This window comes from Equus quagga, chromosome 5 (genome assembly GCF_021613505.1).
Source record: "Equus quagga isolate Etosha38 chromosome 5, UCLA_HA_Equagga_1.0, whole genome shotgun sequence".
NCBI classification, from domain to species: domain Eukaryota; kingdom Metazoa; phylum Chordata; class Mammalia; order Perissodactyla; family Equidae; genus Equus; species Equus quagga.
Window position 1 is genome coordinate 31,452,027 of NC_060271.1, and position 24,559 is coordinate 31,476,585.

The 24,559-nt window shown below is 55.3% G+C and overlaps 2 protein-coding genes and 2 long non-coding RNA genes across 6 annotated transcripts in view; 2 read left to right on the top strand and 2 right to left on the bottom strand.

The window, feature by feature from the left end:
* The window catches only part of ASAP3 (ArfGAP with SH3 domain, ankyrin repeat and PH domain 3), a 44,414-nt gene extending 33,782 nt beyond the window's left edge, over window positions 1–10,632 (top strand). The window contains exons 11-26 of one of the 2 annotated variants that reach the window (XM_046663399.1): window positions 888–957; window positions 1,255–1,342; window positions 2,499–2,547; window positions 2,678–2,868; window positions 2,953–3,086; window positions 3,350–3,444; window positions 3,674–3,851; window positions 4,798–4,883; window positions 5,042–5,157; window positions 5,740–5,807; window positions 5,902–6,009; window positions 6,411–6,603; window positions 7,416–7,641; window positions 8,200–8,290; window positions 8,679–8,741; window positions 9,269–10,632. In XM_046663399.1, coding sequence (XP_046519355.1) covers window positions 888–957; window positions 1,255–1,342; window positions 2,499–2,547; window positions 2,678–2,868; window positions 2,953–3,086; window positions 3,350–3,444; window positions 3,674–3,851; window positions 4,798–4,883; window positions 5,042–5,157; window positions 5,740–5,807; window positions 5,902–6,009; window positions 6,411–6,603; window positions 7,416–7,641; window positions 8,200–8,290; window positions 8,679–8,699 — 1,714 coding nt within the window. In that variant the 3' untranslated portion in view covers window positions 8,700–8,741; window positions 9,269–10,632. The remainder of the gene's footprint in view (window positions 1–887; window positions 958–1,254; window positions 1,343–2,498; window positions 2,548–2,677; window positions 2,869–2,952; window positions 3,087–3,349; window positions 3,445–3,673; window positions 3,852–4,797; window positions 4,884–5,041; window positions 5,158–5,739; window positions 5,808–5,901; window positions 6,010–6,410; window positions 6,604–7,415; window positions 7,642–8,199; window positions 8,291–8,678; window positions 8,742–9,268) is intronic. The other variant, XM_046663398.1, reaches the window with a different exon arrangement.
* LOC124240375 (uncharacterized) lies at window positions 14–14,620 on the bottom strand. 2 transcript variants are annotated; one of them, XR_006888855.1, is made up of 5 exons: window positions 14,499–14,620; window positions 12,771–12,928; window positions 2,513–2,690; window positions 1,385–1,503; window positions 14–899 (listed from the first exon to the last, which is right to left on the bottom strand). It is a non-coding gene; the product is annotated as an uncharacterized LOC124240375 (long non-coding RNA). The 2 variants fall into 2 exon arrangements; XR_006888854.1 differs by lacking the exon at window positions 14,499–14,620 and adding an exon at window positions 13,038–13,408.
* LOC124240376 (uncharacterized) lies at window positions 5,172–9,273 on the bottom strand. Its single transcript, XR_006888856.1, has 3 exons — window positions 8,659–9,273; window positions 8,129–8,333; window positions 5,172–5,346 (listed from the first exon to the last, which is right to left on the bottom strand). It is a non-coding gene; the product is annotated as an uncharacterized LOC124240376 (long non-coding RNA).
* Window positions 13,535–24,559, top strand: part of TCEA3 (transcription elongation factor A3) — a 32,082-nt gene continuing 21,057 nt past the window's right edge. The window contains exons 1-4 of the mRNA XM_046663400.1: window positions 13,535–13,737; window positions 18,628–18,690; window positions 19,485–19,590; window positions 20,063–20,204. Coding sequence (XP_046519356.1) covers window positions 13,669–13,737; window positions 18,628–18,690; window positions 19,485–19,590; window positions 20,063–20,204 — 380 coding nt within the window. The 5' untranslated portion in view covers window positions 13,535–13,668. The remainder of the gene's footprint in view (window positions 13,738–18,627; window positions 18,691–19,484; window positions 19,591–20,062; window positions 20,205–24,559) is intronic.

Consider the following 24,559-nt stretch of genomic DNA (forward strand, 5'->3'; position numbering starts at 1 on the left):
CTCAGAGAGCTGAAGTAACTTGCCCAAAGTCGCACAGCCAGTTAATGACAGGGTTGGGGGAACTGCCCAAAGGGGCTGTTCTTATCATTTGTGTAGACCCCGAGGGCTCCAGGACCGTCCACTCTGGCAATGCAAAATTATCGGAAGCCTGGGCCCATGAACCTCTGCTGAAAGTCACTAGTTCTTCTTGAAGGAGAATAGCAGCAGCTAACCCTCGCTGCAGACTCACCGTGCCCCAGCCAGTCTCCACGCCCCGCGCCTAACCTCTCCAATATGCTGAATATGCCTGGACATGAAAGCGTGGACTGTGCCTTGCTCCCTGGTATAAAAAAATCAGTCCGTGAAATGCACAGGCCCTATGGACGCGTTCATGTTTCTACATATCCGTTTTTATCAGAGAAAAATAACTTTGTTAACCAGTTAATAGGGACCTCTAAGAGCTTTGGATCATGGATTTGCTAATTTTATTTTCAAGGTTTCAATATTTACCCTGCTTTGTTTTTACTTATATTCATCTGTTGCGGTCAAGCGCCTCTTTCCCCTCTCAGACTAGGAGGCCCCTAAGGTTGAGAGCTGTCTCCTCCATCAGACCGGAAGCTCTCAGGGGGCCAAGGTCACATGGTCTCCTTTAGAATAAGGATTCCCAGCCGGCAGGGCTGTGTTCCCCCCATCAGACTGGGAGCTTCCTAAGGAGAGGGCTGTGTCTCCTCCATCATCAGGCAGCCCCAGAAAGTGAGGGGTGTCCGAGTCAGGGCACAGGAGAGGGGAGAGGTGTGGCAGGAGGTCATGCAGGTGGGGCTGGGGGCCTGGTCCAGGACTCTCTTCTCTGATTCAGGGGGATTAGGCATGAGGCTCCCGTCACCATCTCTCTATCCCTCTGGCCTTAGAATTCGAAGAGTCTGGCAGAAAAGGAAGTGCGGAGTCAAGTACGGCTGCCTGACCATCTCACACAGCACGGTGAGGCCTGGCGTGCGGGCTCGACCGGTCCACTCCTCTGTGTCCTGAGCAGTGTCGAGCCCTCCCTCCAAGATTAGCCCTCGACCTGGATCCAGGGAGCTGGAGACCCCCTGGGTGGGAGGAAGGAGGGGACCCAAAGCCCCCAACCTCGTCTTGGCCCACCCTCCACATCTTTGAGGTCCTGGGAGGGGGGAGACGTAAACTGGAACAGGATTAGCATGCCATTAAACAGATTGCGATCAGAGTTTGGCAGGCCCAGAGGGGGACGTGTACATCCTCCCCCACAACTTCCCACAGATAAACCGGCCCCCAGTGAAGCTGACCCTGCTGACGTGCCAAGTGAGGCCCAACCCTGAGGAGAAGAAGTGCTTCGACCTGGTGACCCGTGAGTGGTCCCTGCCCCTCCCCCGACTCTTCTCTCAGAGACCTGTCCGCTCCCGGAGGCTTCCCTCAGGGCCTGTGTCCACTTCCACACGTGTTTATAAATGGCTGCTCCTGCAGGCCTGAAACGCCCCTGCAGTCTTCTAGAGGCTTCACTCACGTCACCTGAAACATTAAAACGCACCCACATCCCACATGCAATCTGGTTATTTCTGTAAGACATATTTGAATGGATTTGGGTAATTTGGCTTTCAAAATTATTACTTTAAAATTTCCAGTTTTTATCCTTTGGAGACTTTGGTGACAGGCTTTACGTGGGGGCCGGCACAGGCTGAGAAAGAGTGAGGCCTGGTCCTCGGGGAGCTCTGACAGGGGTGTCATGTGGGGACCAGGACTGCAAGCTGACGGGGAGCATCCAGAAGGGAGGTGCAGATGTGACACTGTCAGAGATGAGAGGGAAGGCCCGCCCTGTGGTGGGGAGTCAGGAACGGCTGCTCAGAGGAGCATTTGAGTTTGGCCTTGAAGGACACAGAACGGAGAGTCTGGGGGAGGACGTTTCAGGAGACAGGACTGGCATGAGGAAAGGCATGGAAGCAGGAGAGTGGGTTCGGCCAGTTTGGCCAGAGTGCAGGGTTCACACAAGAGTAGTGAGACATGAGCCCTGGAAATGCCTCTTAAAAGTTTGGCCCTTCTTTCCTGGCAATAGGGAGCCACAGGGGGTCTTGGAGCAAGGGAGTGGCTTGATCAGAGCAGAAATTTAGGTACAACAACTTGGCAGCTGGAACAGGCTGGGGGAGGGGGAGAGATGGGGAGCAGGGAGACCAGACAGGAGGCTGTGGGGCCCAGAGCGGTGGTGGCCGTAGGTTCAGAGGATACCCTGCCTCTGAGCTGAGTGGGGTCCTGTGCCCTGGGAGAGCCCCTTGACCCTGGGACTTGGGCTGCACACAGAAGGCCTTGGGATCCTGCTTTGGCAGTAACTTCTGAGAAACTGCCCCCTCTGCTGGCCACTGTCATTACCCTCCCCACTCCCAGCTTGGCAGAGCTTGGCCCCACAGGGACAAAAGCTCCGTCCGGATCCAGTGGTGGGGGTGAGGGCTCCCCGGGTGCAGGGAAGGCCAGCAGGATTTCTGTGGGCCACACATGCCCCCCTCGCCCCACAGACAACAGGACATACCACTTCCAGGCGGAGGACGAACACGAGTGTGAGGCGTGAGTGCCCCCCGCGGCCAGCCTGGGGGTGGGGGCAGGGGAGCCTCATCTAAGCCCCAGCCTCTGGGCCTGAAACAGTAGCCCACCGCCGCGGGTGTGACCCCCACGCCTGCCCGCACACTCTCCGCAGGTGGGTGTCCGTGCTGCAAAACAGTAAGGACGAAGCCTTGAGCAGTGCCTTCCTCGGGGAGCCCGGCGGCGGCCCGGGGCCCTGGGGGGGCGCCGGGCTGGACGGGGAGCCCCAGGACCTCACCAAGCTGCTCATCGCCGAGGTGAAGAGCAGGCCCGGGAACGGCCAGTGCTGCGACTGCGGGGCTGCAGGTGGGGCCGGTGGGCGGGGCGAGGCGGGAGGTGGGCGCCGAGGGGAGGGCCGCACCGCCAGGCACGAGCTGCTCGTCTTTGCAGACCCCACGTGGCTCAGCACCAACCTGGGCGTGCTCACCTGCATCCAGTGCTCAGGCGTCCACCGCGAGCTGGGCGTGCGCTTCTCGCGCATACAGTCCCTCACCCTGGATCTGCTGGGCCCCTCCGAGTTGCTGGTGAGGGCAGGGCGGGGCCAGAGGGGGGCTCGGGGCGTGGTTCGATCGGGGCCGAGGCTTCCCGACGGCTCGGCCAGAGCCTGTGGGTCGGGTGGGGCTGGGCCAAGGTGGCGCGGGATCCAGAGGAGCCAGAAGTGGGCTGATCAGGGGCGGGGCCTGGGCCCGGAGGAAAGCTGGGGGGCGGGACCTCTGGAGGCTCGGTCCTCCAGGGGCCGCTGTCCCAACCACCCGCCCTTACCACCACCGCGTTCCCGCAACCCCAGCTGGCCTTGAACATCGGAAACACACGCTTCAATGAGGTCATGGAGGCCCAGCTGCCCTCACACGGCGGCCCTAAACCGTCTGCTGAGAGTGACATGTAAGGGGACTCTCAGATGGCGGGCGTCTTGACTGGGGGATTCTGCTTCCCCAGCTCCTAGGGTCTCAGAAAGATCTTGGACCAGAATTCTGGGGGGAGGGGAGCCTCAGATCTGGAAGAGTCCAGGACAGGTTCTGGGAAGAGGGGATCCTGTCTCCTGTGGGATGGGTCCCCGGGTCAGCTGGGTGGAGACGGCCCTTGCTCTGAGATCCCCTGTCTGTTTTGGCAGGAGCGCCCGCAGGGACTACATCGTGGCCAAGTATGTGGAACACAGGTTTGCCCGGCGCTCCACACCCGAGCCCCAGAGACTCTGGATGGCCATTTGCAACCGGGACCTCCTGTCGGTGCTGGAGGCCTTTGCTAATGGGCAGGACTTCGGACAGCTGCTGCCTGGGCCTGAGGGGCAGGTGAGAACCACCTCCAAGGGCCACTGAAAACCCACCGGAACTCGCATACTCCCCAGTCCTCCTCCAGAACCAGCTACTACTCCCCTCTGCCCCACCCCTGACAGCTGCTCAAACCCCACCATCAGAGGGGTAAATGGGAGAGAACACAGCTTCAGTCAGGCAGCCCTGGGCCAGAATCCTGGCTCTGTCTTTTCCTAGCTGTGTGATCCTGAGCAGGTTACTTAACTTCTCTGAGTCTCATTTTCTCATCTGTAAAAGAGGTTAATGATAACACCTAGAGTGCTGAAGTGGGAATTAAGTCATGTATGTAAACGGCCTGGTGCGTAATATGTGTGCCATGAATGTTAGTGTCATTTTTTTTTCCTTGAATAGCCTTAGAAATGGGTAAGGGTGGGTCAGGTTAGATCAGGGAAGGCCACTGCATTGCGATTTCCAGGAACATCTGTGAGCCGAGGAGGGGAAAGGCGATCAGAGACATTTGAAAGATTAAGTCAACAGGAGTTGCTGACTGATTAGACGTCAAAAATTGGATGTCATGTCTTTGAGCTTCTGTTTGACATCTTGGTGGGGCTGTCCAGTGGGCAGTGCGGGTGCAGCGTGTAGGGGAGGTAAGAATTTGGAACAGCCTACACCTGAGTGATGGCTGAGAGCATGAGGTTAGCTGAGGTCTCAGCGGGCAGGGAGAGAGGAAGCCCAGGGCCAAGAACCAAGTTTGGGAAACACCTTCTCCTGGGGGCACAGGAGGCAGAGCCACTGAAGGAAGCGAGGAAGGAATGGTCTTTCACCCTCCTCCCTAACTCGAGGCTCCCCCAGCCTGTCTCAGCTCTCCGCAGTTCTGGCAGCTGCCTATCCAGAGGAGTCAGGGGCAGCAAGGGTTCAAGAGGGTAGTATCGGGTTGAGGGCAGACGAACTGGGGGTAAACTCAGAGGTGTGGACGTGTATTCAGGCACCTGGAGAGCTCGCCCTGCACTTGGCTGTCAGAGTCGCCAGCCAGGCCTCCCTGCCCCTGGTGGATTTCATCATCCAGAATGGGTGAGAACGCCCCTGCCCGCCTGTCCACCTCCTCACGCTGCCCCCTCCTCCCTCTTCTCCCACTCTCCGCCCTCCTCTCCTCTCCCTCCTTTTCCCCCTGACCTTGACCCCTCACCTGTCTGTTCCCCTTCCTCCCTCCCTGACCCCCCCACGCACAGTGGTCACCTGGATGCCAAGGCTGCTGATGGGAACAGTGCCCTGCACTATGCTGCTCTCTACAACCAGCCCGACTGCCTGAAGCTGCTGCTGAAAGGGAGGGCGGCCGCTGGCTCAGGTGGGGCTCCGTCAGACTCCCCTTCCCCACCGCCCCTCCTGTGGGACTTCCTCCTTCTTCCCTGACGGAGAGCACGGGTCACAAGCGTGGACTTGGCAGACAGACGTGCCTTCTAATCCTGGCTTGCCTCGGACCACCTCTGTGACTGTGGGGTTTGTCTGTTCATCTCTTGAACCTCAGCTTCCTCATCTGTAAAATGGGAATAATCCTGCTGACCTAGAAGGCATGCTGAAAGGATAAAATAAAATCATGTTTCTGAAAGTACCTAACAGAATAAATATTAGCCGAATCTGAATAATAATGATTATACTAGCCACTATTTACTATTTAACATGTGCCTGACAATGTGCTAAGTGCTCTGCACATATGAACTCACTTAATCCTCTCAACAGCCACATCAGGTAATTACAGGTATTATACTCGTTTTATAGATGAAGAAAATTGAGGCCCAGAGAGGTGAAGTAACTTGCCCAAGGTGACACAGCTAGGAAGTAGCAGAACCAGGGTTCCAACTCAGACAATCTGACTCCAGAGGCCCATCTTAACCTCGAAGCATAATACCCCTGCCTTTACCCCTCACAGTGAACGAGGCAGGAGAAACAGCTCTGGACATAGCCAGGAAGAAGCAGCACAAGGAATGTGAGGAGCTGGTAAGGTCTAGGGAAGAAGGGGGAGCCCCCGACCCTTTCTTTCTCTCCGCTGAGCCCCCAACCCCCTGAACTAACAAGCCTTTGTTTCTGGCAGCTGGAGCAGGCCCAGGCTGGGACCCTCGCCTTCCCTCTGCACGTGGACTACCCCTGGGGAATTTCCCCCGAGCCTGGCTCTGACAGTGAGGAGGACGAGGAGGAGAAGGTGGGTCCCAGCCCCTGCCTCTTGGGCCTCTAGACAGCAGAAGGAGAGAGGCAGGGGTGGGCCCGGTGGCGCAGCAGTTAAGTTCGCATGTTCCACTTCGGTGGCCCAGGGTTTTCGCCGGTTTGGATCCCGGGTGCGGACATGGCACTGCTTGGCAAGCCATGCTGTGGTAGGCATCCCACATATAAAGTAGAGGAAGATAGACACGATGTTAGCTCAGGGCCAATCTTCCTCAGCAAAAAAGAGGAGGATTGGCAGTGGATGTTAGCTCGGGACTAATCTTCCTCAAAAAAAAAAAAAAAAAAAAAAGAAGGAAAGAACCAGATGGGACCTGGCATGGGGAAGGCAGGGCTGAACTGGAGGACCAGGCTGTCCTCCCTCCCACACTTCTGCCCTGGCAGCGCTGCTCTCTGAAGCCCCCAGCCCAGGTCCGCTGGGCCAGTGGGAGGCTGGACATCAGCAACAAGACTTATGAGACCTTTGCCAGTCTGGGACCAGCCCCTCAGAGCCAGAGTGAGGACTGCCCCCCACCCTTGCCAGTGAAGAACCCTTCTCGGACTGTGGTCCAAGGACGTGCGGGACATGCCAGTGGAGGTATGGTGGGCTGTCCTTACAAGGCTCGTCACACCCTTCATTGAGGGCCTCCTGTGTGCGGGGGCAGTGAGCAAGAGTGCGTGTGTTACTCCTTCTCATCCTCACAGCCACTGTCAGGTAGGACTTATGACCCCTACAGGCAAAGGAACGGAGATGTTAAGTGAGATGCCCAAAGTCCCACAGCTAATAAGTCCCTGATATGGGATTGAAACCCGGGTCCGTGCACTGCTTCACTTAAATACAAAGAGAGAGACACATTTGCTGAGCACCCACCATGTCTCGAGTCCTTCGGGGGCTACGCTGGTGGGAGAGAGAAAAACTGGAGTGCAATCATTGTAATATAAGGCCCAGTGTGCTCTAGAATGTCAATCCCCAAAAGGACGGGGACTGGGAGTGTCTTGTTGACACTATTTCTCCAGCACCTGGCACAGTGCTTGGCTGGTCTCAAGAACTATTTGTTGAATGAATGAACAGGCTTGTTCTGGAAGTCCAGGGGAGGGAGGGAGCATGTCCCGTTGGGAGTGGGGGTGGTTCAGGAAGGCTTCCTGGTGGAGGTAGCATCACGCTGAGCCTGAGGGATGAGTAGGAGAGTCCAGATGGAGGAGAAGGTGTGAGCAGAAGCCAAAGAGTGTGGCCCTGGCTGTCGTGAATGATGCTGTGGATGAATGAGGCTGAAGCATGATGGGGAGGAGCGGAAGGAGAATGCTGGAGAGGGAGATGGGGTTGGGGAGTGGGGAGAGAACCGTGATAGATCCCGAGGCCAAAGAATGCAGAGAAGTGATCAAGACAGGCTTTATCCCTTCTGATTCCAGATCGTTCTGAAGTCCCCAGCCTGAGCTCGGAAGCCCCTGGGGCCTCTGAGAGCCTGAGCAGTCCAGCCTCCTCCTCCTCCAGCCTCACAAGCCCCGTGGAACCTGGGGGTCCCAGCCAAAGCCCACATGGCTCTGAAGAGGGCCTCTGGGAGCCCTCGGGCGCCTCTCGACCCAGCCTGACATCTGGAACCACCCCTGCGGAGATGTATCCCCCCGTCAGGTTCAGGTTGGTGAGAGCCCAGCTGTGCAACCTGGGGAGGTCTCCTGACCTCTCTGAGCCACTATTTATTTCCCCACTCTAAGTGATCCTGCCTGAAGACTGGGAACCTTCCAGCTCTGAGGCCCATGACTAGACCTTAAGTTCAGGGAGATTGGACCCCTTTCCCTCACACACCTGCTCCCGGGTGTGAGCCAGAGAGCTGGGGAGGAGTCCGGGACCCAGACTGCTGAAGTGGGAGTAGAGAAGGCTTAGTCCCACCTGTGTGGCTTATTCCAGGGGCTCTCAGTGGGGTCTTCACTCTGTCCCCACCTCCAACCCAGGGTCCAGTCCTCCCTTCCTTGCAAACCCTTGCAGTTTGGAGTTTTGAGAATAGACATGGGGAAATCTCTGGAGCCCTCTGGAGGTCAGTTGCAGGCCTCTGGGCCTGTGATGGACGCCGCCTGGGGCCTCGTGGACTCTCTACACATCCTAAGCCCCCAGCCTTGCTCTGTACCTGAGCCCTGTCTCCCCACTCTGAGGGGCTTGCTGGGCTTGAGGTCACGTTGGCCTTTCCCTGCCTTGCAGCTCCGAGAGCACTCGCTCCTATCGGCGGGGGGCCCGGAGCCCGGAAGACTGTCCCACGGCCAGGCAGCCTCTGCCCAGAAGAAACATGCCGGTAGGAGCTCCGGGACCGTGGTTTGAGGGCCGGTACAGGGTGTCTAGGAGGCAGAGTTGGTCAAGAGTGGGTGTATTAGATTGGGAGACCTCTCCCCATGACTGGTGTACATCAGGGCCAGGCGGCCATAGTTTGGCCAGTCCCTGTCCTGGTGCTCCTCCTTCCCTTTCCCGCTCCAGCCCAGGGTGGGGGGAGCTGGGGAGAGCCCAGTTCCTGAGGGACGGCAGAGCTGCTGAGGCCCAAGCTCTGGCTGCTCCCCGGGGGAGGATGAGCAAAGCTGTGTCCGCCAGGCTGGGCGCTGAGAGAAGGAATCACTTTCCTGCAGACGATGTGGGGTTAGGGTGGCCACGTACCAGCCCTTGGTTTACCTGACCCTCCCTTTGTGCAGGAGTCCCCCGGAATCCGCTGAGCCTGCCAGCTCCCAGGCATAGAGGGATGTGACAGGGACAAGGCAAGAGCTGTCATCCTTCATCGGGCCTCTCCCTGCTGGGTCACGAAGTCTCAAACAGTTGGACATATGTAGCTGAGGAACCTGGGAGTGGGCACAGAACAGAGCCAGTTGTGCCGAGAAGGAAGCCTCCTCTGGCCCTTGTTCCCCAGGGTTCCTCGGGGCTGGTGTTGGTTGTCTGTGTTGGGAGTGGGGCCAGGCAGGGGCAGGAGCTGGGTCTCTGAGGAGCTGGCATCTTCAGTCCATCACAGTCAGGCACGAGACACAAATCTGTGTTCACAACCAGGTATCCGTCACCCAGCATTTAATTGATGCTTGTTGTTGAGACGTGTATGATAACAGGAACCTGGGCTTTGAAGTGTGGAGGCATTGGAAAAGTGGCTTCGCTGCCTCCAGCCTCAGTTTCATCGCCTGTAAAATGGGGATAATTTCGTCCACCCACAAAAGGGCAGTTGTGAAACTGAGGGAGACAAACAGCTGGGACTCAGTAGGTGCTTAGTAAATGTCCATTTTCATCCCTCTCTCCTCAGGTTGGCTTCACGGAAGGGGAGGGCTCGAGGACTGGGGTTCTCCCAGCAAGTTCTGTGCAGCTTTTGCAAGACTAGCTCCTTGCCGGCCGTTGTGTGCCTGGACCATCCCCATGCTGGACCCCAACATTCAGAGCTAGGACTTGAGCCGCATGACTGGAAAGCTGAGGTGTTCGCTTCCTTAGGTCTTGCTTCCTCTGTTCCTTGTGCTTCTGTGGCTGGCCTTCCTCCCTGCCGTGGGCCCGTGCCCCTGCCGAGGAGACTGCGCCTTGCCAGGTTAGGGCTGATGGTGGTTCTTTCCCCTCTATCTCATTACCCGCCAGAGGCCAGGGGGCTGTATGGCTGGATCTGAGTACTCCTGAGCTAGCTGCAGCTGCCAAACCCGCAGTCCCTCATCAAACCAGCACTGTGCTTCTTCCATCAGTCTGGGGCCTCCGCAAGAGTAGGACCAGCCTGCTTCATCATTCTCCATGTCCAGACAGGGATTCTGCCAGACCAGGGACTGTCTTCTCAGCCATTATTAGTCTAGTATTCCTTTACTGAGTTCCAGATGCCACATGAATAGAAGAAGGGTCCTGCAGAGGTGGTCCCTTGCTGGGAAGCTGGTCCCAAAGGTTGGGCTTGGGAGTGGGCAGGGCTAGGTTCCAGGGGCTGGGCTCGGGGGCAGACTGACCATCAGCTGGTTTACACCTGTGTGACCCTGCAGCTGTCTGTGGCCTGTGTCCATTCTAGCAGGTCAATGCCCGTGCTATCCTGGCTGTTACATAAATATTCTAAATATCACCCCTTGGAGGGTCAGCACAGCCTTCCGGGGGACCTCTGCTACATTCCCCAGTCAGGAGGTAGAGTAGGACTCACCCGAATGTGCCCACTCGCCTTGATGTAGCAGGAAGGAGAGGAATGGTCCAGGATCGTTGATCCTCACTTCTCTGCTCTTTCTCTCGGTCAGCTCAGGAGCCTTTCAGTCTCGGGGGAGGAATGGGCCAAGAAAGGAGAAAGCAGAGTGACAGAAATGGGAGGGCACAGACTGGAAGGTTCTGCTTGCCAGGGCCAGAAATCCCACCATGGCTTCCAGCCCCATCATCGAAAACATATACACCCAGGCCATCCTCAGTCTCTAACACCTCAGCCTTATGGGCACTGGGCGCTGGGCCCTGGCAGGGATGGCCCTGGCCAGACGGGACGCCAGAGGGTGCCAATGGCCAACGCAGCAGTCTGTCCCAGGAGGCTGGGCTGTTTACTCTGGAGACCTGGCTGGTCTGTGTTCCCACAGGAACAGGGTTGTCTTCTGAGCCCTCACTGTCTGATTTTGTTTGCCTCAGACTTGTTATTTCACTCCTCTCTAATAAAAGATTTTTTTGAGTAAATTCCACTGGTTTCATTTATGTGATCGGAAGAGTAACAGGGAAGGGGAGGGAATCTTAGGGCTGGGAATTTTCTCGGGACCCAGTAAGGGAGGCAGCTGGTGAAGTGCAGTGGTTTGCGACCACCAGCGATTTTGTCCCAGGGGACTTTTGGCAATGCAGAGACTTTTTTTTTTTTTTTTTTGAGGAAGATTAGCACTGAGCTAACATCTGCTGCCAATTCTCCTCTTTTTGCTAAGGAAGACTGGCCCTGAGCTAACATCCATGTCCATCTTCCTCCACTTTATATGTGGGAGGTCTGCCACAGCATGGCTTGCCAAGCAGTGCCATGTCCGCACCTGGGGGGTCAGAACCGGCGAACCCCAGGCCGCCAAAGCAGAACGTGTGAACTTAACTGCTGCGCCACTGGGCCGGCCCCTCGGAGACGTTTTTGATTGCTCCCAACTGGAAGGTGCTACTGGCATCTAGGTGCTAGAGGTCAGGGATGCTGCTAAACATCCTACAGTACACAGCTCTGCCCCTCACAGCAATGAATTAGCCAGTCCAAAATGTTAATAGTGCAGAGGTTGAGAAACTCTGGTGTGGAGGAAAGAGCACTGGATGAGGAGTCTGGAGACATGTGTTTTAGCTCTGCCACCGTCCCTGTCTCATTTTGATTTCCCCTGAGACAGGATTTGGAGGCAAGTAGTTTATTATTTGAGAGATGATCCCAGGAAACATAATGAGGGGGTGGGGAAGTGAAAGAGAAGGTCAAAAAGCAACAGTGTATCCATGAGGGGCTACCACCCGGTGCCACTAGGGCTGCTTATCTTGTTGGGGACCTTTGAGAGACTATCCTGATTAGAACATGCCTTCAAGTTATCCCACTGAGAGTGAAGAGATTGGCATGTTTACCACCACCTCTGGTCTCTCCTTGGTTGAGGGGTCCTTCCTGGGGGTGTCAATTCCCAAGCGCCTCCAGCCTGCCCTGGAGCCCTCAGATGTGGGGAGCTGTCCGAGGAGTGTCCAGGAATTGCCCGCTGGAGGCCTCCAGGGAGGGCAGCAGGCAGAAGGGATGTGGTGGGTACCAACCGTGTCTGGCATGGTTGAGCAGTGTGGCCCTGGGCCTCTCTGAGCCTCAGTCTTCCCATCTGTGCGACGAGAGGGTTGCACTAGCTGTTTTCTTAGTGTCCTTCCAGCCCTGATGATGTGGCCATCGGGTTCTTTTGATGTCACATGTTTGTTTGTTTGTTTTTTTAAAGGCAGTTCTAACTAACTGCAGACAGCTGTCCCTTCAACCCAGAGGGACTTGTAACAGGGTTGGCAGGAGACCTCCTCACACCCCAACCGTTAAAGCCTAACCTCCTCAAAGTGGCCGATAATACTTTGTGTGGTCAGACCCCACCTCTCCCCACCCTCCTCTCATCTGGGTGCTGCAGCCACACCGGTTTCCTGACAGCCAAGCACTGTCCCATCCCTAAGCTTTGCTGCAACTCCAGGAGCATTTTGTTCCTTCCTGGATGCTCAGGGCTAGAACTGCCTGGCACATAGTAGGTGCTCAGTAAATATATGTCGACTGAATGAATGTTACTTCCTCTCTCACGTGAATACTCCCTCTCTCCCCTCAACTCCCACCTTGCACTCGGGCCCAAAGTTTACACTTCGTTTCTTCAGAGGAGATGACACCCTAACTGACGCAGGTCCCCTCAAACGTGTCCTTAACGTATCCCCCCCTTCTTCCCGACCCTCACCCCAGTTGTGATAATACAGAATTGATCGTGTCCAAATTCGTTTAGAGTTTCTCTTGCCCATAGACCGAATCTCAAGCTTGCTGGGACTGGGTCTGCCTTGTTCGTTGCCTGGACACTCAATACATATCTGTTGAATGAATGAAAAGACCCACCCCTTCCTCCTTTCCTCCCAGGTCCCACAGCAGCAGTTAGAAGCCAGATGGGGGGGTCCACACCGGCGCTGTCTCTGTGGCCCGGGCTGGGATGGGGTTCTCCAAGGTTCCCTCAGGACGGTCTGGAGATTTCACTGTGCGCCCCACCCCCAGCTCCCGCCCTGCACACACTGTGGACCAGTGTTCCCGCCTCCCCTCTAGGTCCCTAAGCACACTCCCTCCACCCCCCGAAAGATTATTTTCTGTCAATTAAACTCACTTGTTTAGGACCCTTCCTGGGTCCGCTGGGGACGCTTGTAAGGTCCTTCCACGGGTACAGAGATGTGTGTAGCTGTGGGGGCACAATTCTGTTTCCTTCCCTCCGCCCAAGATGGACCCTTCCAGACCCGATCCCACTGGGAAGGCAGCGGTCGGACCCTGAATAAATAAAGGGCGCCCACGTCCCGGGGTCAGTATTTCTCAAAGTCTCCCCAGCCCTCACTACTCGGACGGCAGCACTGGGACTTGGTAGAAACGCAGAACTCACTGTAAGGAATCAAATAAACGGCAACAGAGGGCCTGGATCTACGCGGGAGCACAGAGTAGGGCCGAGTTCGATTTAATGATCGCGCACAAAAATGCGATCCCAGCGCGCCAAGTTGCCTCCACCGGGGCAGAAGCGCGGAGCTCGATCTGCCGCTTTGAGCTGCCGCGAGCAGAGACGCGGGAGCCCAGAACTCTCCCCGCAGCCCCCGGGGCGCCCTCAGGCTCCCTCCGCGCAGCGACAGCCTCCCCTGTCCCGGGACGACGGCCTCCCCACTCGCCAGAGAGCCCTCCTCCCCAAATCTCCGTCAGCCCCCGGCCCCCCAGGAAGGGCCCGAGGTGCAGGGCCCTCTCTCGCAGCCTCGTCCCTCTCGGGAGGCCCGACTGGCCGGCGCGGGCAATCTTTGCCCGAGCAAGTCCTTGAAGTCTATATTTAGCGCAGCCACCCCTCCCCCACGTTCGGAGGCCGGCCGGCCGAGGGGGGTGTGGGGGGAGGGCCCCGCCCCCGCCAGGCGTGTGTGTCGTGTGTGTTTGGGGCCCGCGCGGGTTGCGCGCCCTCCGCCTCTGCGCCTCCTGCCCCCGAGGCCGAGCTGCTGCCCCCGTGCCCCGCGCCCCGCCGGGCGTCGCGGGCCACCATGGGCCAGGAAGAGGAGCTGCTGAGGATCGCCAAAAAGCTAGAGAAGATGGTGGCCAGGAAGAACACGGTGAGGGTGCAGAGTTAAGGCCACAGCCCCCGCCCCCGGAGGCGCGGCGCGTGCGAGCCGGGGAGTCCCGGGGGCGCGTGCTGGCCCGGCGCCCGGGAGGCGCGTGCAGGACTCAGGGGCCCGAGGGAGGCGCGGCGGGTGCAGGGCTCAGCGCCCCTTGGGGACTGCTGGGCACCTCGGGGTGGGCGTGTGAATGGCCCGGGGCGCCGAGGGGATCGTGCGGGCCCCGAAGACCCTCTGGGTGCACGTCCCTCTGGACTTGTAGAGTTCGGGGACCGCTGGGTGGCTTGTGCAGGGCCTGGGAAAGCAAGTGAAGAGACCGGGACCTGGAAAAGGACTTTCGGCGTCCCGGGACTAGCTGTGTGCAAAGCCCGGGGAGCGGCGGCGACGGCGGGCGGGGGGAGGGGCGACGGGGGGAACAAAATCCTGGGCGGCCTGGGAAGGGGCAGAGAAACTTGAGCAGATGAGGGGTGCTGTGCAGCGTGTATCTCGCAGCCCGGGAACGGATCTAGGGGAGAGGGGCGAAGGGCCGCGGATCTTGCGACCCCACAGCTGGGGCGCCAGCAGGAGCGGTGCTGTTTGCAACTTTCCCTTTGCTGGGCCGCGGGGTGGGGCCCGGCGGGCGGGGGCCGAACAGGTGCGGGGCCGCGGCAGCGCCCGCCTTCGGGGCCCGCGGGCGGGGGCAGGGGGCGGGCTACAGGCCTGGGCGGTGCGGGGACTGGGCCCCGGAGGATGGGGGGAGTAGGGACTGGCGGTCCTACCTGCGGGTCCCTGGGCACTCAGTGCCGGGAACTCCGAGCGCAGGGCGACTTGAAGTTAATGTTTATCCTCCCCATGATCTTTGCCTCCGGTCGGCGGCCGCCTGGGTGCCTAGCCAGAGCAAACTTGGCCTTGGGTCAGGGAGGGTGGGCACACCCCGGGAGGGAAGAGAGCGGGGGGCGGGGGGGTGGTGGTAGCCCAAAGGGCTCTCCTCCTCTCACCATCCATAGCCACGTGCTGGAGCAGAACCTGCGTTTCCAGCACATTCTGTGACCCTGGAAACTTGGAAAAGGGATGGACCCTAAGGGAGGTTTTAGAGCAGAGAAGAGGGAAGAGTGGCTGGAGTCGTGGAGCGTCAGGGAGCCCTAGAGCAGACATGGGCGGTGAGGAGTTGGTGTCTGTGTAAAGGCCAGAGCCTCAGTTTCTTCCTCTGTGAGGAGGAGGGGAGCTTACCTGCCTCCTAGGAAGGAGTGGCACTGGACGTGGTGGTCGACGCTGGTGAGGGGGAAAGAAGTGAGATGGGTTTGTAAACCCCTTGGTAGCACTCTGACTGGTGCTCAGTTAGAGGATGGCTCGGTATTTGCACAGAAACCTGCCATACTGGAAGCTTCTCACTCTCACACTCTAAGGCGCCACCCGCCCTCATTCCAGGACCCTCCAAAATCAGCAAAACTGAGCCTCACCTCATGGGGACACTTTCCCAACTGGGGGCGGCAGAGCCCGCCCAGGTCTTGTGAGCTAAGTTCCACCCAAGTGGACAGGTTATCCCAGCCCTGTGCCTTGCTGACCCCACTTTTGGGCCAGCAGATTCTGGGCCTCTGGGGGAGGGGGGGAGACTGGGAGGGGTGGGAGGCTGGGGAGTTTAGGAGACCTGAGACATGCGGCTCAGTTCCCAGCAGAGCTCTGGCTGAGGAAGAAGGGGCCTGCCCTGGCCTCCTCTGCCGCCTTTTATGCCCCTATGCCCACCACTCTACTTTCCCTCTCTGGGCCTCGATTTCCTCATCTGTGAAATGGGAGGAGAGCATGGTGTCCTTTTGAGATGGGTTCTTGTGGAAGTCCCCAGAGGTCTCTCCAGGAAAGATGCAAGTCTGGCCGCCGTGTCCCGGCTACACAGAGCCAGTGTGCAGCCACGTCTGCGCCTGGGTTCTTGGCAGCATCTGGGTGGGCACGGAGAGCTCTGGGCCCGTGGCCGAGAGGTGGGGCCTACTCTGGGAGTGAAAGTGGGCCCGCCCAGTGGTGGTGAGGGGAGGAGGACACACTTCCTGGAACAAGATGATCCTCCACGTTGCAGCTCAGGCGGAGGGTTTACTGCCTGTTACAGAAGTCCCAGCGCTTAGGGCTTTGTCAGAGGCTGTGAGTGTGCACCCACTGAAACAGCTTCAAACGTACCCACCACCAGCAATCGCAGCTACACGCACATGTAATTACACACAACAAACAGGTACACACACGCAGCCACACACAGAAGTTAAACACACAGCTATGAGTATAAGTGCATATGAGACGTGGCTACTGACTCTGACATGACAGACACACTGACCATTATATTTACAGAAAGACACGCAAGGACGACTGCACGCCTGCACACAACACAGCTACACCCAGCCAGGCAAAGCTACAGACTTAGCCAACAGCCACACTTACGCATTCAGAAGTTATAACACGGGCATCATCCCACAAAGACAAATAGACCTATTGGGCTTCCAGCCACTACATACAGCTCCACCCCGGACGAGAAATACCACCAGCTACACATCCCATACGTGCATGCAGAGAGACACACCTGGCAACACTTGCACATGGCTTTGTGAGCCTAGCTACAACTAGGGCTCAGGGCTATTCTCTAGCATGACCCAGTTATATACAAATTCTTTTTTTTTTGGTGAGGTGAGGATGATTGGCCCTGAGCTAACATCCCTTGCCAATCTTCCTCCACCCAGTTATATAGTGTGACATACAGAGACACACGCCCAGTGGTGAGCTGGAACTGGCTTAACACCGATTGTTAAATTTTTAGGAATTTTGCAAGCCGGTTGTTAAATACAACCATTGTTTTAAAAACTAAAGTGTATGCTTACAATTAAATAAATTATATTAAAAACAACGGTAATAAATACTCCAAAATCATCACTTCCCAATTATTTTTCTACATTTCACTGTCATCTATGGTCTAGAGGTGATTTACGTCTATTGCATCGATATGGTGGAAATACTATATAATGGCGTGCTACTGCCCATCTCTTCCCAGCACCTCCTTTGGGGCCAGCTGGTTGGTTGCTTGAAATTGGCCATGGGAGCAGTATTTACACCATAGAAATTGGCAAACACTACAGATCAGAGGTTTTCCCCCCTTGAGAATTATTAAACATTGAGCAGCATCCCACTGCGCTTAGCCATGTTGATACTCCTGGCCGGGACACAGATCTATGCTCATACCCACACAGTTTGTATAGTGGTTCCAGCCCAAAAGGCCTGAGTTTGAATCCCAGCTCAGTTCCTGTAACTTTGGGCAAATGATTTAACCTCTCTGTTTCTTGGATTCCTCTTCTGTGAAAATGGGGTGATAATTCTGTGTGGGGAAAAAAAAAAAAAACGGCACCCTAATAGTCATACCTAGCTCATAGGGTGGTCGTTGTGAGAGTTAAACAAGATAATGTAGGTAAAATACTTAGCACACTGGCCAGCATATAGTGAGCCTTTAATTACTGGCACACACAGAGTCATGCCGTTAAGTTTACACGCACACAGGTCACACTTCTGAAAACACACTGTGAGCCCAAGCTAAGGGAGGCTGAGGACTGACAGAGGGCAGATCTTGGGACATGGTCCAGGAAGCTTGGCAGGGCAGGGGTTGGCAGCTGGAACCCCACAGTGGGGCCAGGGCAAGGGGCATACAGGACACAGTCGTCTCGTGCTCCCCAGGAAACTGATCTCAGGACAGGAGACTGTGGTTGGCTTCTAGGAAGCCGGTGGGAGGAATGACAAGGCTGAAATGAGTCAGAGGTTGTTCAGGGCCTGGCAGCCAGCAGATTTTCACATCTGAGTCCCCTTTCTTAACCCCCCCACCCCCGCTCTCCCCTCCCGCCTTCTGCTTTCTGCTTTATTCATTCACTGAGGGACCCCTGGGCTGTGTGCTGAACCCCGAGGCCTCAGAGATTAAAACAGTCCTCCTTACGCGAGAGAAATGAAAGGATATGTCCACACAAAGACTGTACGTGAATCTTCCTAGCAGCTTCATCTGTAATAGCCCCAAACTGGAAACTGCCCACAAATCCTGTCAACAGATGCATGCATAAACAAAGTATGGTATATCCATGCAAAGGAATACTACTCGGCAATAAAAAGGAGCTATTGATCTATGCAGCAACGTGGATGAATCTCAAAATAATTCATGCTGAGTGAAAGAAGCCAGACAAAAGAGAGTCCGTTACAGTACAGAAAATCCTTAGAAACGCAAGCTCCTCCTCTAGTGTCAGAAAGCAGAATGGTGGGGGCCTGGGCCTGGGGTTGAGGTGCAAGAGGGGTGTATTACAGAGAGGCACAAGGAAGCTTTTGGGGATGATGGCTATATTCTTATCTTGATTTTGGTGATGGTTTTATGGGTGTATGCGGATGTCAAGGCTCATCAAATTCCAGCCTCCATATGTGCAGTTTATTATTGGTCAATTATGCCTCAATAAAGCTGTAAAAAAAAAAAAAGCCGCCATCCTCACCCTGTAGAAACTCCCACTTGGGAAGTGAGGGGAGGAGGATACAGACACAAAAACGATAACAATAAACTGTGAAGTGATTAATTTTAGAGAAGATGGGGAAGGGGAGAGCATGCCTAGTAGAAAGAACAGCTGAACCAACCGGAGGGCTCAGGGCTGGACACTGGCTCAGAGGGACTTGGACCCAGCTGGGTGGTGGGAGATGAAGTTAGGGAGCTGGTCTGGGGCAGAATCTTTTCCTCCTCTCTCCCTCTCTGTCTCTTGCCTGTCCTTCGACCACTTGTCTGCCCATATCCTGCAGCTGGAACCGTCTCCCCCATGCCTCCTGCCCACCTCTCTCCCACCAAGACCACACAGTGGTCAGAGAGGGGCCTGGGGCAGAACCCGCCGCCCTTGGTCCTCACCTTGTGGCCTTCCACAGGAAGGGGCCCTCGATCTTCTGAAGAAGCTGAACAGCTGTCAGATGTCCATCCAGCTACTCCAGGTGGGGTGGGGGTGGGAAGCCCTGGGGGCAGTGCCTGGCGGGTGGGGGGCGGGGAGACCTGGGGAAGGGAAAGACTCTGGGGGTGGGGGAGGGAGACCTCCAAGAGTGGGACCTGGGAGGAATTTCTGAGGGGAGGGTCGGTGGGAGGGGGAGACCTTGAGGCGCTCTGAGGGTGGGGCCTGAGGCATCTGCGTGGGAGCGGGGTACCTTCCAAGGGGACCCTCTGGCTCTGAGAGAAAGACTGATTTGCTGTCCTCAAAAATCCCAATTCTCAAGGCCCTGGGCCTGTGGAATCCAAGAGGCCAGTGATCCACGGAGAGGGAAAGGCCCCCATTTTTAGATCCCGCCCTGTGTTGCCCATGTAGCCCCCAAACATTACCAGAAGCTCTTGGCCCAGAAAAAAAAATTGAAAAAATTGGCACAGGCCCAAGCTGTAGCCAGAGCTGTGTCTGGAGCTGAAACTCGAGCTCAGAGACACCAGGGGGTGGGGGATGGGGCGGGGTCCTCGTCACCAGCCAAACCCACCACCATCACCTCAGCTTTTCTCCAAAGCTGCAGTTATCCCTCAGTGCAGGGGGCTGGGCCTTCCTTGGGCACTGGACCTCAGTGAGGGCACAGGTCAGGGCCCCAGTTATAGGATCAGGGTAATTACCTCAGCCACAGGTCAGAGCTGGGGCTCTGGAGAGGCTGAGGCTGGGGGAAGGGGTGGTTGAGCCGGGGCAGGTCCTGCCAGTGGGGGCAGCCGGTTCCGTGTGTCCATTCCCAGGCCAGCTCCTAACCCTCTCGCTTCGCAGACGACCAGGATTGGAGTTGCCGTTAATGGGGTCCGCAAGCACTGCTCAGACAAGGAGGTGGTGTCCTTGGCCAAAGTCCTCATCAAAAACTGGAAGCGGCTGCTGGGTGAGAGGGGGGGAGGTCGACTTGGGCCATGTTTTCCTCCCTGTATCTGGGTTGAAACTATGCCTGGCAGGCACTCAGCGTATGTCTGTTGAGTGACTTAACAAATGACAGATGGCCTCAGGTGGGGAGTCTGTGTTTGTGTACGCAAGTGCAAGATTTGTAGACGTGTGAGTTTTGTGTACATGTGCCTAGGCACGTATCTCTGTGTGCTTGTGTGCTTGTCTGTGTAGCACGTCTGTATATACACATTTGTACAAGTATGTGCCTAGGTGTGTGCACATGTCTTTCTGTCCTCTGTGTGAATGTGGATTTGCACCATATGTGCAGATTGTATATGCATCTTGTGTATAAATTTATATTTGTGTGTGTGGCTGTCCCTGACCCTGCCCTTTGCTTCTTCCTCCCCAAAGCCGTGCTGGGTCCTGCTGAGACAAAGCTGAGTTGAGGAACAATGCCACCCTTTTGTTTTCAGACTCCCCCGGACCCCCCAAAGGAGAAAGAGGAGAGGAAAGAGAAAAAGCAAAGAAGAAGGAAAAAGCGATTGACTGTTCCGATTGGAAGCCAGAAGCAGGCCTTTCTCCACCAAGGAAAAAACGGGAAGAGCCCAAAGACAGGTATTTTTTCTGGGGCCAACACTTGTCACGTCCTCTGCCAGCAGCTCTGTGCATATAACTTCGCTTAATCCTCACACCCCCCCCCCAGGAGGTGGTTATTGTTATCTCCTAGGGGGCCCCCTCTGGGAGTCTTCTTTGGCTCAACCAGACAGACTCACAAGACCCCAGAAGGCCTCCTTGGCACTGGCGTCACCTAGAAGGAGGCAGGGACAGGAGACAAAGATGTGCTGTGCCAGCAGGGCAGCCTCAGGTGTTTCTCATCAGCCAGAGTCCTCACAGGGGCCGGCACCGTGTCCAGAGCTATTCTCTGACCCAGGCAGATGACAGCCCAGCTGCAGGGAATGAGACTGCAATGGATGGGAACCCCCTGACTTAGAAGCCCCATGTCCCAGATGCTATAACAGTCCCGGCGACAAAGCTTCCAGGATCCCAGCAAGGGCGAGGACCAGTTGCAAGATTCACTGCACTCGGGGCAGCCTCAGAAGCTTTGGTTTTCTGCTAGTTATTTATAGTTCACTCATAGCGCTTCCTGTCTAGACGTACGTTACCCATCAGGGGTCGTTGGCACCATCAGCGTTGTTTCCTAGTAACAGCTGACATTCCACCTTTGTCAGCGATGAGGGAGCTGAAGGTTGAGAGCCAGGGCTTTCCCAAGATCACACGGCCATTATGTGACAGAGTGAGATTCCAGTCTTCATCTGTCAGACCCCAGACCTCTGCTGAGACATATAGAGCGGTTGTTTGTCTCAACTTCGTGCCCGTTCTCTCTTGCCCACCCCAACCAGGGTCCCCAAAATTGCACGGCTTTCCAGGGCCCAAATGTCTTATCCATCATGGTAGATAACAACCTTTATGCATATAAAAATAAATCCTACCTACTCCCTATGTGACTAGATAAATCACTTAACTTCTTGGCGGGGCGGGGGGAGTCTTGTTCATCTAATAGATAAGGAAGTGGTACGAGATAAAACTGAACAGTATCTGATGGTACTAGATAATACGAGATAATATGGACAATACCATCTGTGATACATCAGCATTTTTATCTTTTTTTTCTTTTCTTTTGTCTGCTTTTTCTCCCCAAATACCCCCAGTACATAGTTGTATATTTTAGTTGTGGGTCCTTCTAGTTGTGGCATGTGGGACGCTGCCTCAGCATGGCCTGATGAGTGGTGCCATGTCCGCGCCCAGGATTCGAACCGGTGAACCCTGGGCCGCCCAAGCAGAACATGCGCAGTTAACCACTGCACCACCAGGCCGGCCCCACTGCAGGTGTTTCTGAAACATTTTTTCCTTTTTAAATGAATGCTTATTATAATCCTGTAAAATAAGTGTTCTGCAGAAAACACACTGTCGGAGGAGTGATTCTTGACCAGGAGGGAAGTGCACCCCCACCACACTACTCCCATTTTTCGTTGTAAAAATAACTTAGAGCAGAGAGGATGCTCCGTATCCTGCGATGCACAGAATAGTCCTGCACGCTAAAACCATTTTCCTGGGATGTGGAATTCTTGATGCCAGCTCACCGCCCACAGCTGTGAAGCTATGAAGTGCAGCTGTCACTGTGGCTGAGCAGAGTCGTGACATTGTCTCCCCACCTTTCTGGGAGGATCAAGTCGGCAGGGGTCGCATTTCAGCTCAGTTAGGGAACTTCCTTTCTTTTTAGTTTTCTTAATAATTCACTATCGTTATTTATTATATAAACACTATAACCGCATTATTGAAATTTGACATAAAAATGAAAAGTATTTGTCAGTATACCACTTCCAACAAATGAAACAGCTTTTATTTTCCTCTTCCCTCCCAGTCCTGATCTACTTACGCACGTAATTTTTCCGTTCCTACAGGCAGAGTGTACAAACGATTACGTCCCTGTTTGTTTATCTTCTTGTTGTATTCTAAGCAGTTTTTCATGTTCCTGAATATTTTTCATAATGATCATTTGCAGTAACTGTGGAATATTTCTGGTTTGTTCTAAAAAGAAAAGCAATAAGGAAGGGCCAGAAAAGGCTGAGTCTCGGGGTAGAGGGTCCTGTCTTCCCTTCTTCCTCTCACTGCACGAATTCTGCCTTTCCGCTCTGGCCTGCACCTGCCATCCCCATGGGGCACTCGGGGAGGAACCCGACAGAGGAGCACCCAGGGCCTGGTGTGGGATTGCAGCGGGATGTGGAGGAGGGTCTCTCTTCCCCTCTGCCCCTCTGCGGCCTCCCCCTGTGTTTAAGCCGGGGTGAAAGTCTGGAGCTGGATGGGTCTGGTCCGCAGGATAATTAAGGCCAGCCCCTGAAGCTGCCTCACCCACTGTCTCCCAGACCACGGAGAGGATGAGGTGGGAGCTAGAAATCCATGCAGGAGCATCGCACAAGCTGGAAAACAGGAAATCAGATGCCTGGGATTATGGAGCCTGGAGGACTTCGTTCTGCTGGGAACTGCTGTAGGGATGTAAATGATGTAATGTCTTCTTCCCAAGCAGCCCCGAGGTGTAGGTCAGCTTCTCCCCGCTTGACAGGTGAGGGAACTGATGACCTGCCCAGGGGCAGGGTGGGATAACAACTCATGTCATTGCCTCTCTTTTTTTTTTCTTTAGGAAGATTAGCCCTGAGCTAGCTACTGCCAATCCTCCTCTTTTTGCTGAGGAAGACTGGCCCAGAGCTAACATCCATGCCCATCTTCCTCTACTTTATACGTGAGATGCCTGCCACAGCATGGCTTTTGCCAAGTGGTGCCATGTCCGCACCCGGGATCCGAGCCACTGAACCCCGGGCCGCCGAGAAGCAGAACATGCACACTTAACCGCTGTGCCACAGGGCCAGCCCCCGGTGCCTCTCTTTTTAAATTATAAGTGTTATATATGTTTGTGTGCACGTAGGAAAAGATCTGGAAGGAAAGACATTAAACGCATAGCGGTTACCTCAAGAGGTTTCTTTTTCCACTTTTTAAGTTTTTATATTTCTGTACTTTTCGACTTCACAGCAGTTGGCAACAACTTTTTACAGAGCAGCTCCTCTGGGCCAGGCATCATTCTGCTTGCTTGGGATACATCAGTGAATGTATTAGATCAGGTTCCCCAGAAGCAGACCCTGACACATGGAGTCAAGTGCAAGGGGTTTATTTGGGACCTGATTTCAGAAGATGTACAGAGGAGTGAGAAAGTGAGACACGGAAGGGAAGGAAGCCAGCACGCGGTGTGTTCATGAGCAGGTTACTGCTGTGGGTGACCAGGGCTTAAATCCTCCTGGGGAACAGTGGAGAACACACCTCAAGGTGGCCCACGTGAGGGACAAGGCAGCCGGGGTATTGGTCTGCCAGTTCCCACGTGTCTGGTTGAGGGCTGCTCCTGGGGTCATTAACTCCCCAGCACTTCCAGTGCAGAGGCCCAAGGGAGCTTGTAGAAGGAAGCCCTTGGGTCCCAGCACTGGGAGAGTGAGTGCCGAGGGAACATGGGTGTGGCACAGACAGCGTCCACCACAGCGAACAAAACCCACCGAACAAAACCCGCCGAACTCTGCTCTTGCAGAATTTACATGGGGAGTGGTCAGACAATACATATAATAAATAAGCAAATTCTCTAGTGTGTTAGCAGGTGACACATGCACTGGAATTAAAAGGAGAGCTGGTAACTGAGGTGGGGAGCGGGAATTAACAATTTACAAACAGATTAATTTTATAAAACTGATAAAAGAAAAATGCATTCTGTATCATAAAAAGAATGGAGCTACGTGCATTTTGGAAAATGGGGGGGAACATTTCACTTGTAATCCCATTGCTGTAATATAACCATGGTTAGCATTTGGGTGTATTTTCTTTCGATCTAGGCATTGGTTTTCTTGCATGACTGTAGGCACAGCACACATCTAATTTTGTTTTTTTGTTTTTTGGGTTTTTTTGAGGAAGATTAGCCCTGAGCTAACTACTGCCAGTTCTCCTCTTTTTTGCTGAGGAAGGCTGGCCCTGAGCTAACACCTGTGCCCATCTTCCTCTACTTTATATGTGGGACGCCTGCCACAGCATGGCATGCCAAGCGGTGCCATGTCTGCACCCGGGATCCGAACCGGTGAACCCCGGGCCACCGAGAATCGGAACGTGCGAACTTAACCGCTGCACTACCCGGCCGGTCCCTGCGCGCATCTAATTTTGTACCCTGTTTTTTCACTTACTCTTTTAACCCAGCTCTTCTATCTTCAAGGCCTACGTGCTTCTCCTCTCTTCCTCCTAAGGTGCCTGTGGGGGTGACTGAAGCCAACCTTCTCCAGGTCCTCATGAGAATAGGCAATCCTAGGAATTCTAATCTCCGTGGGCCCCACAAGGCCTGCCAGATAGCAAGGAGGAGCGGGGCCCGCTGAGAATGTCGTTAATAA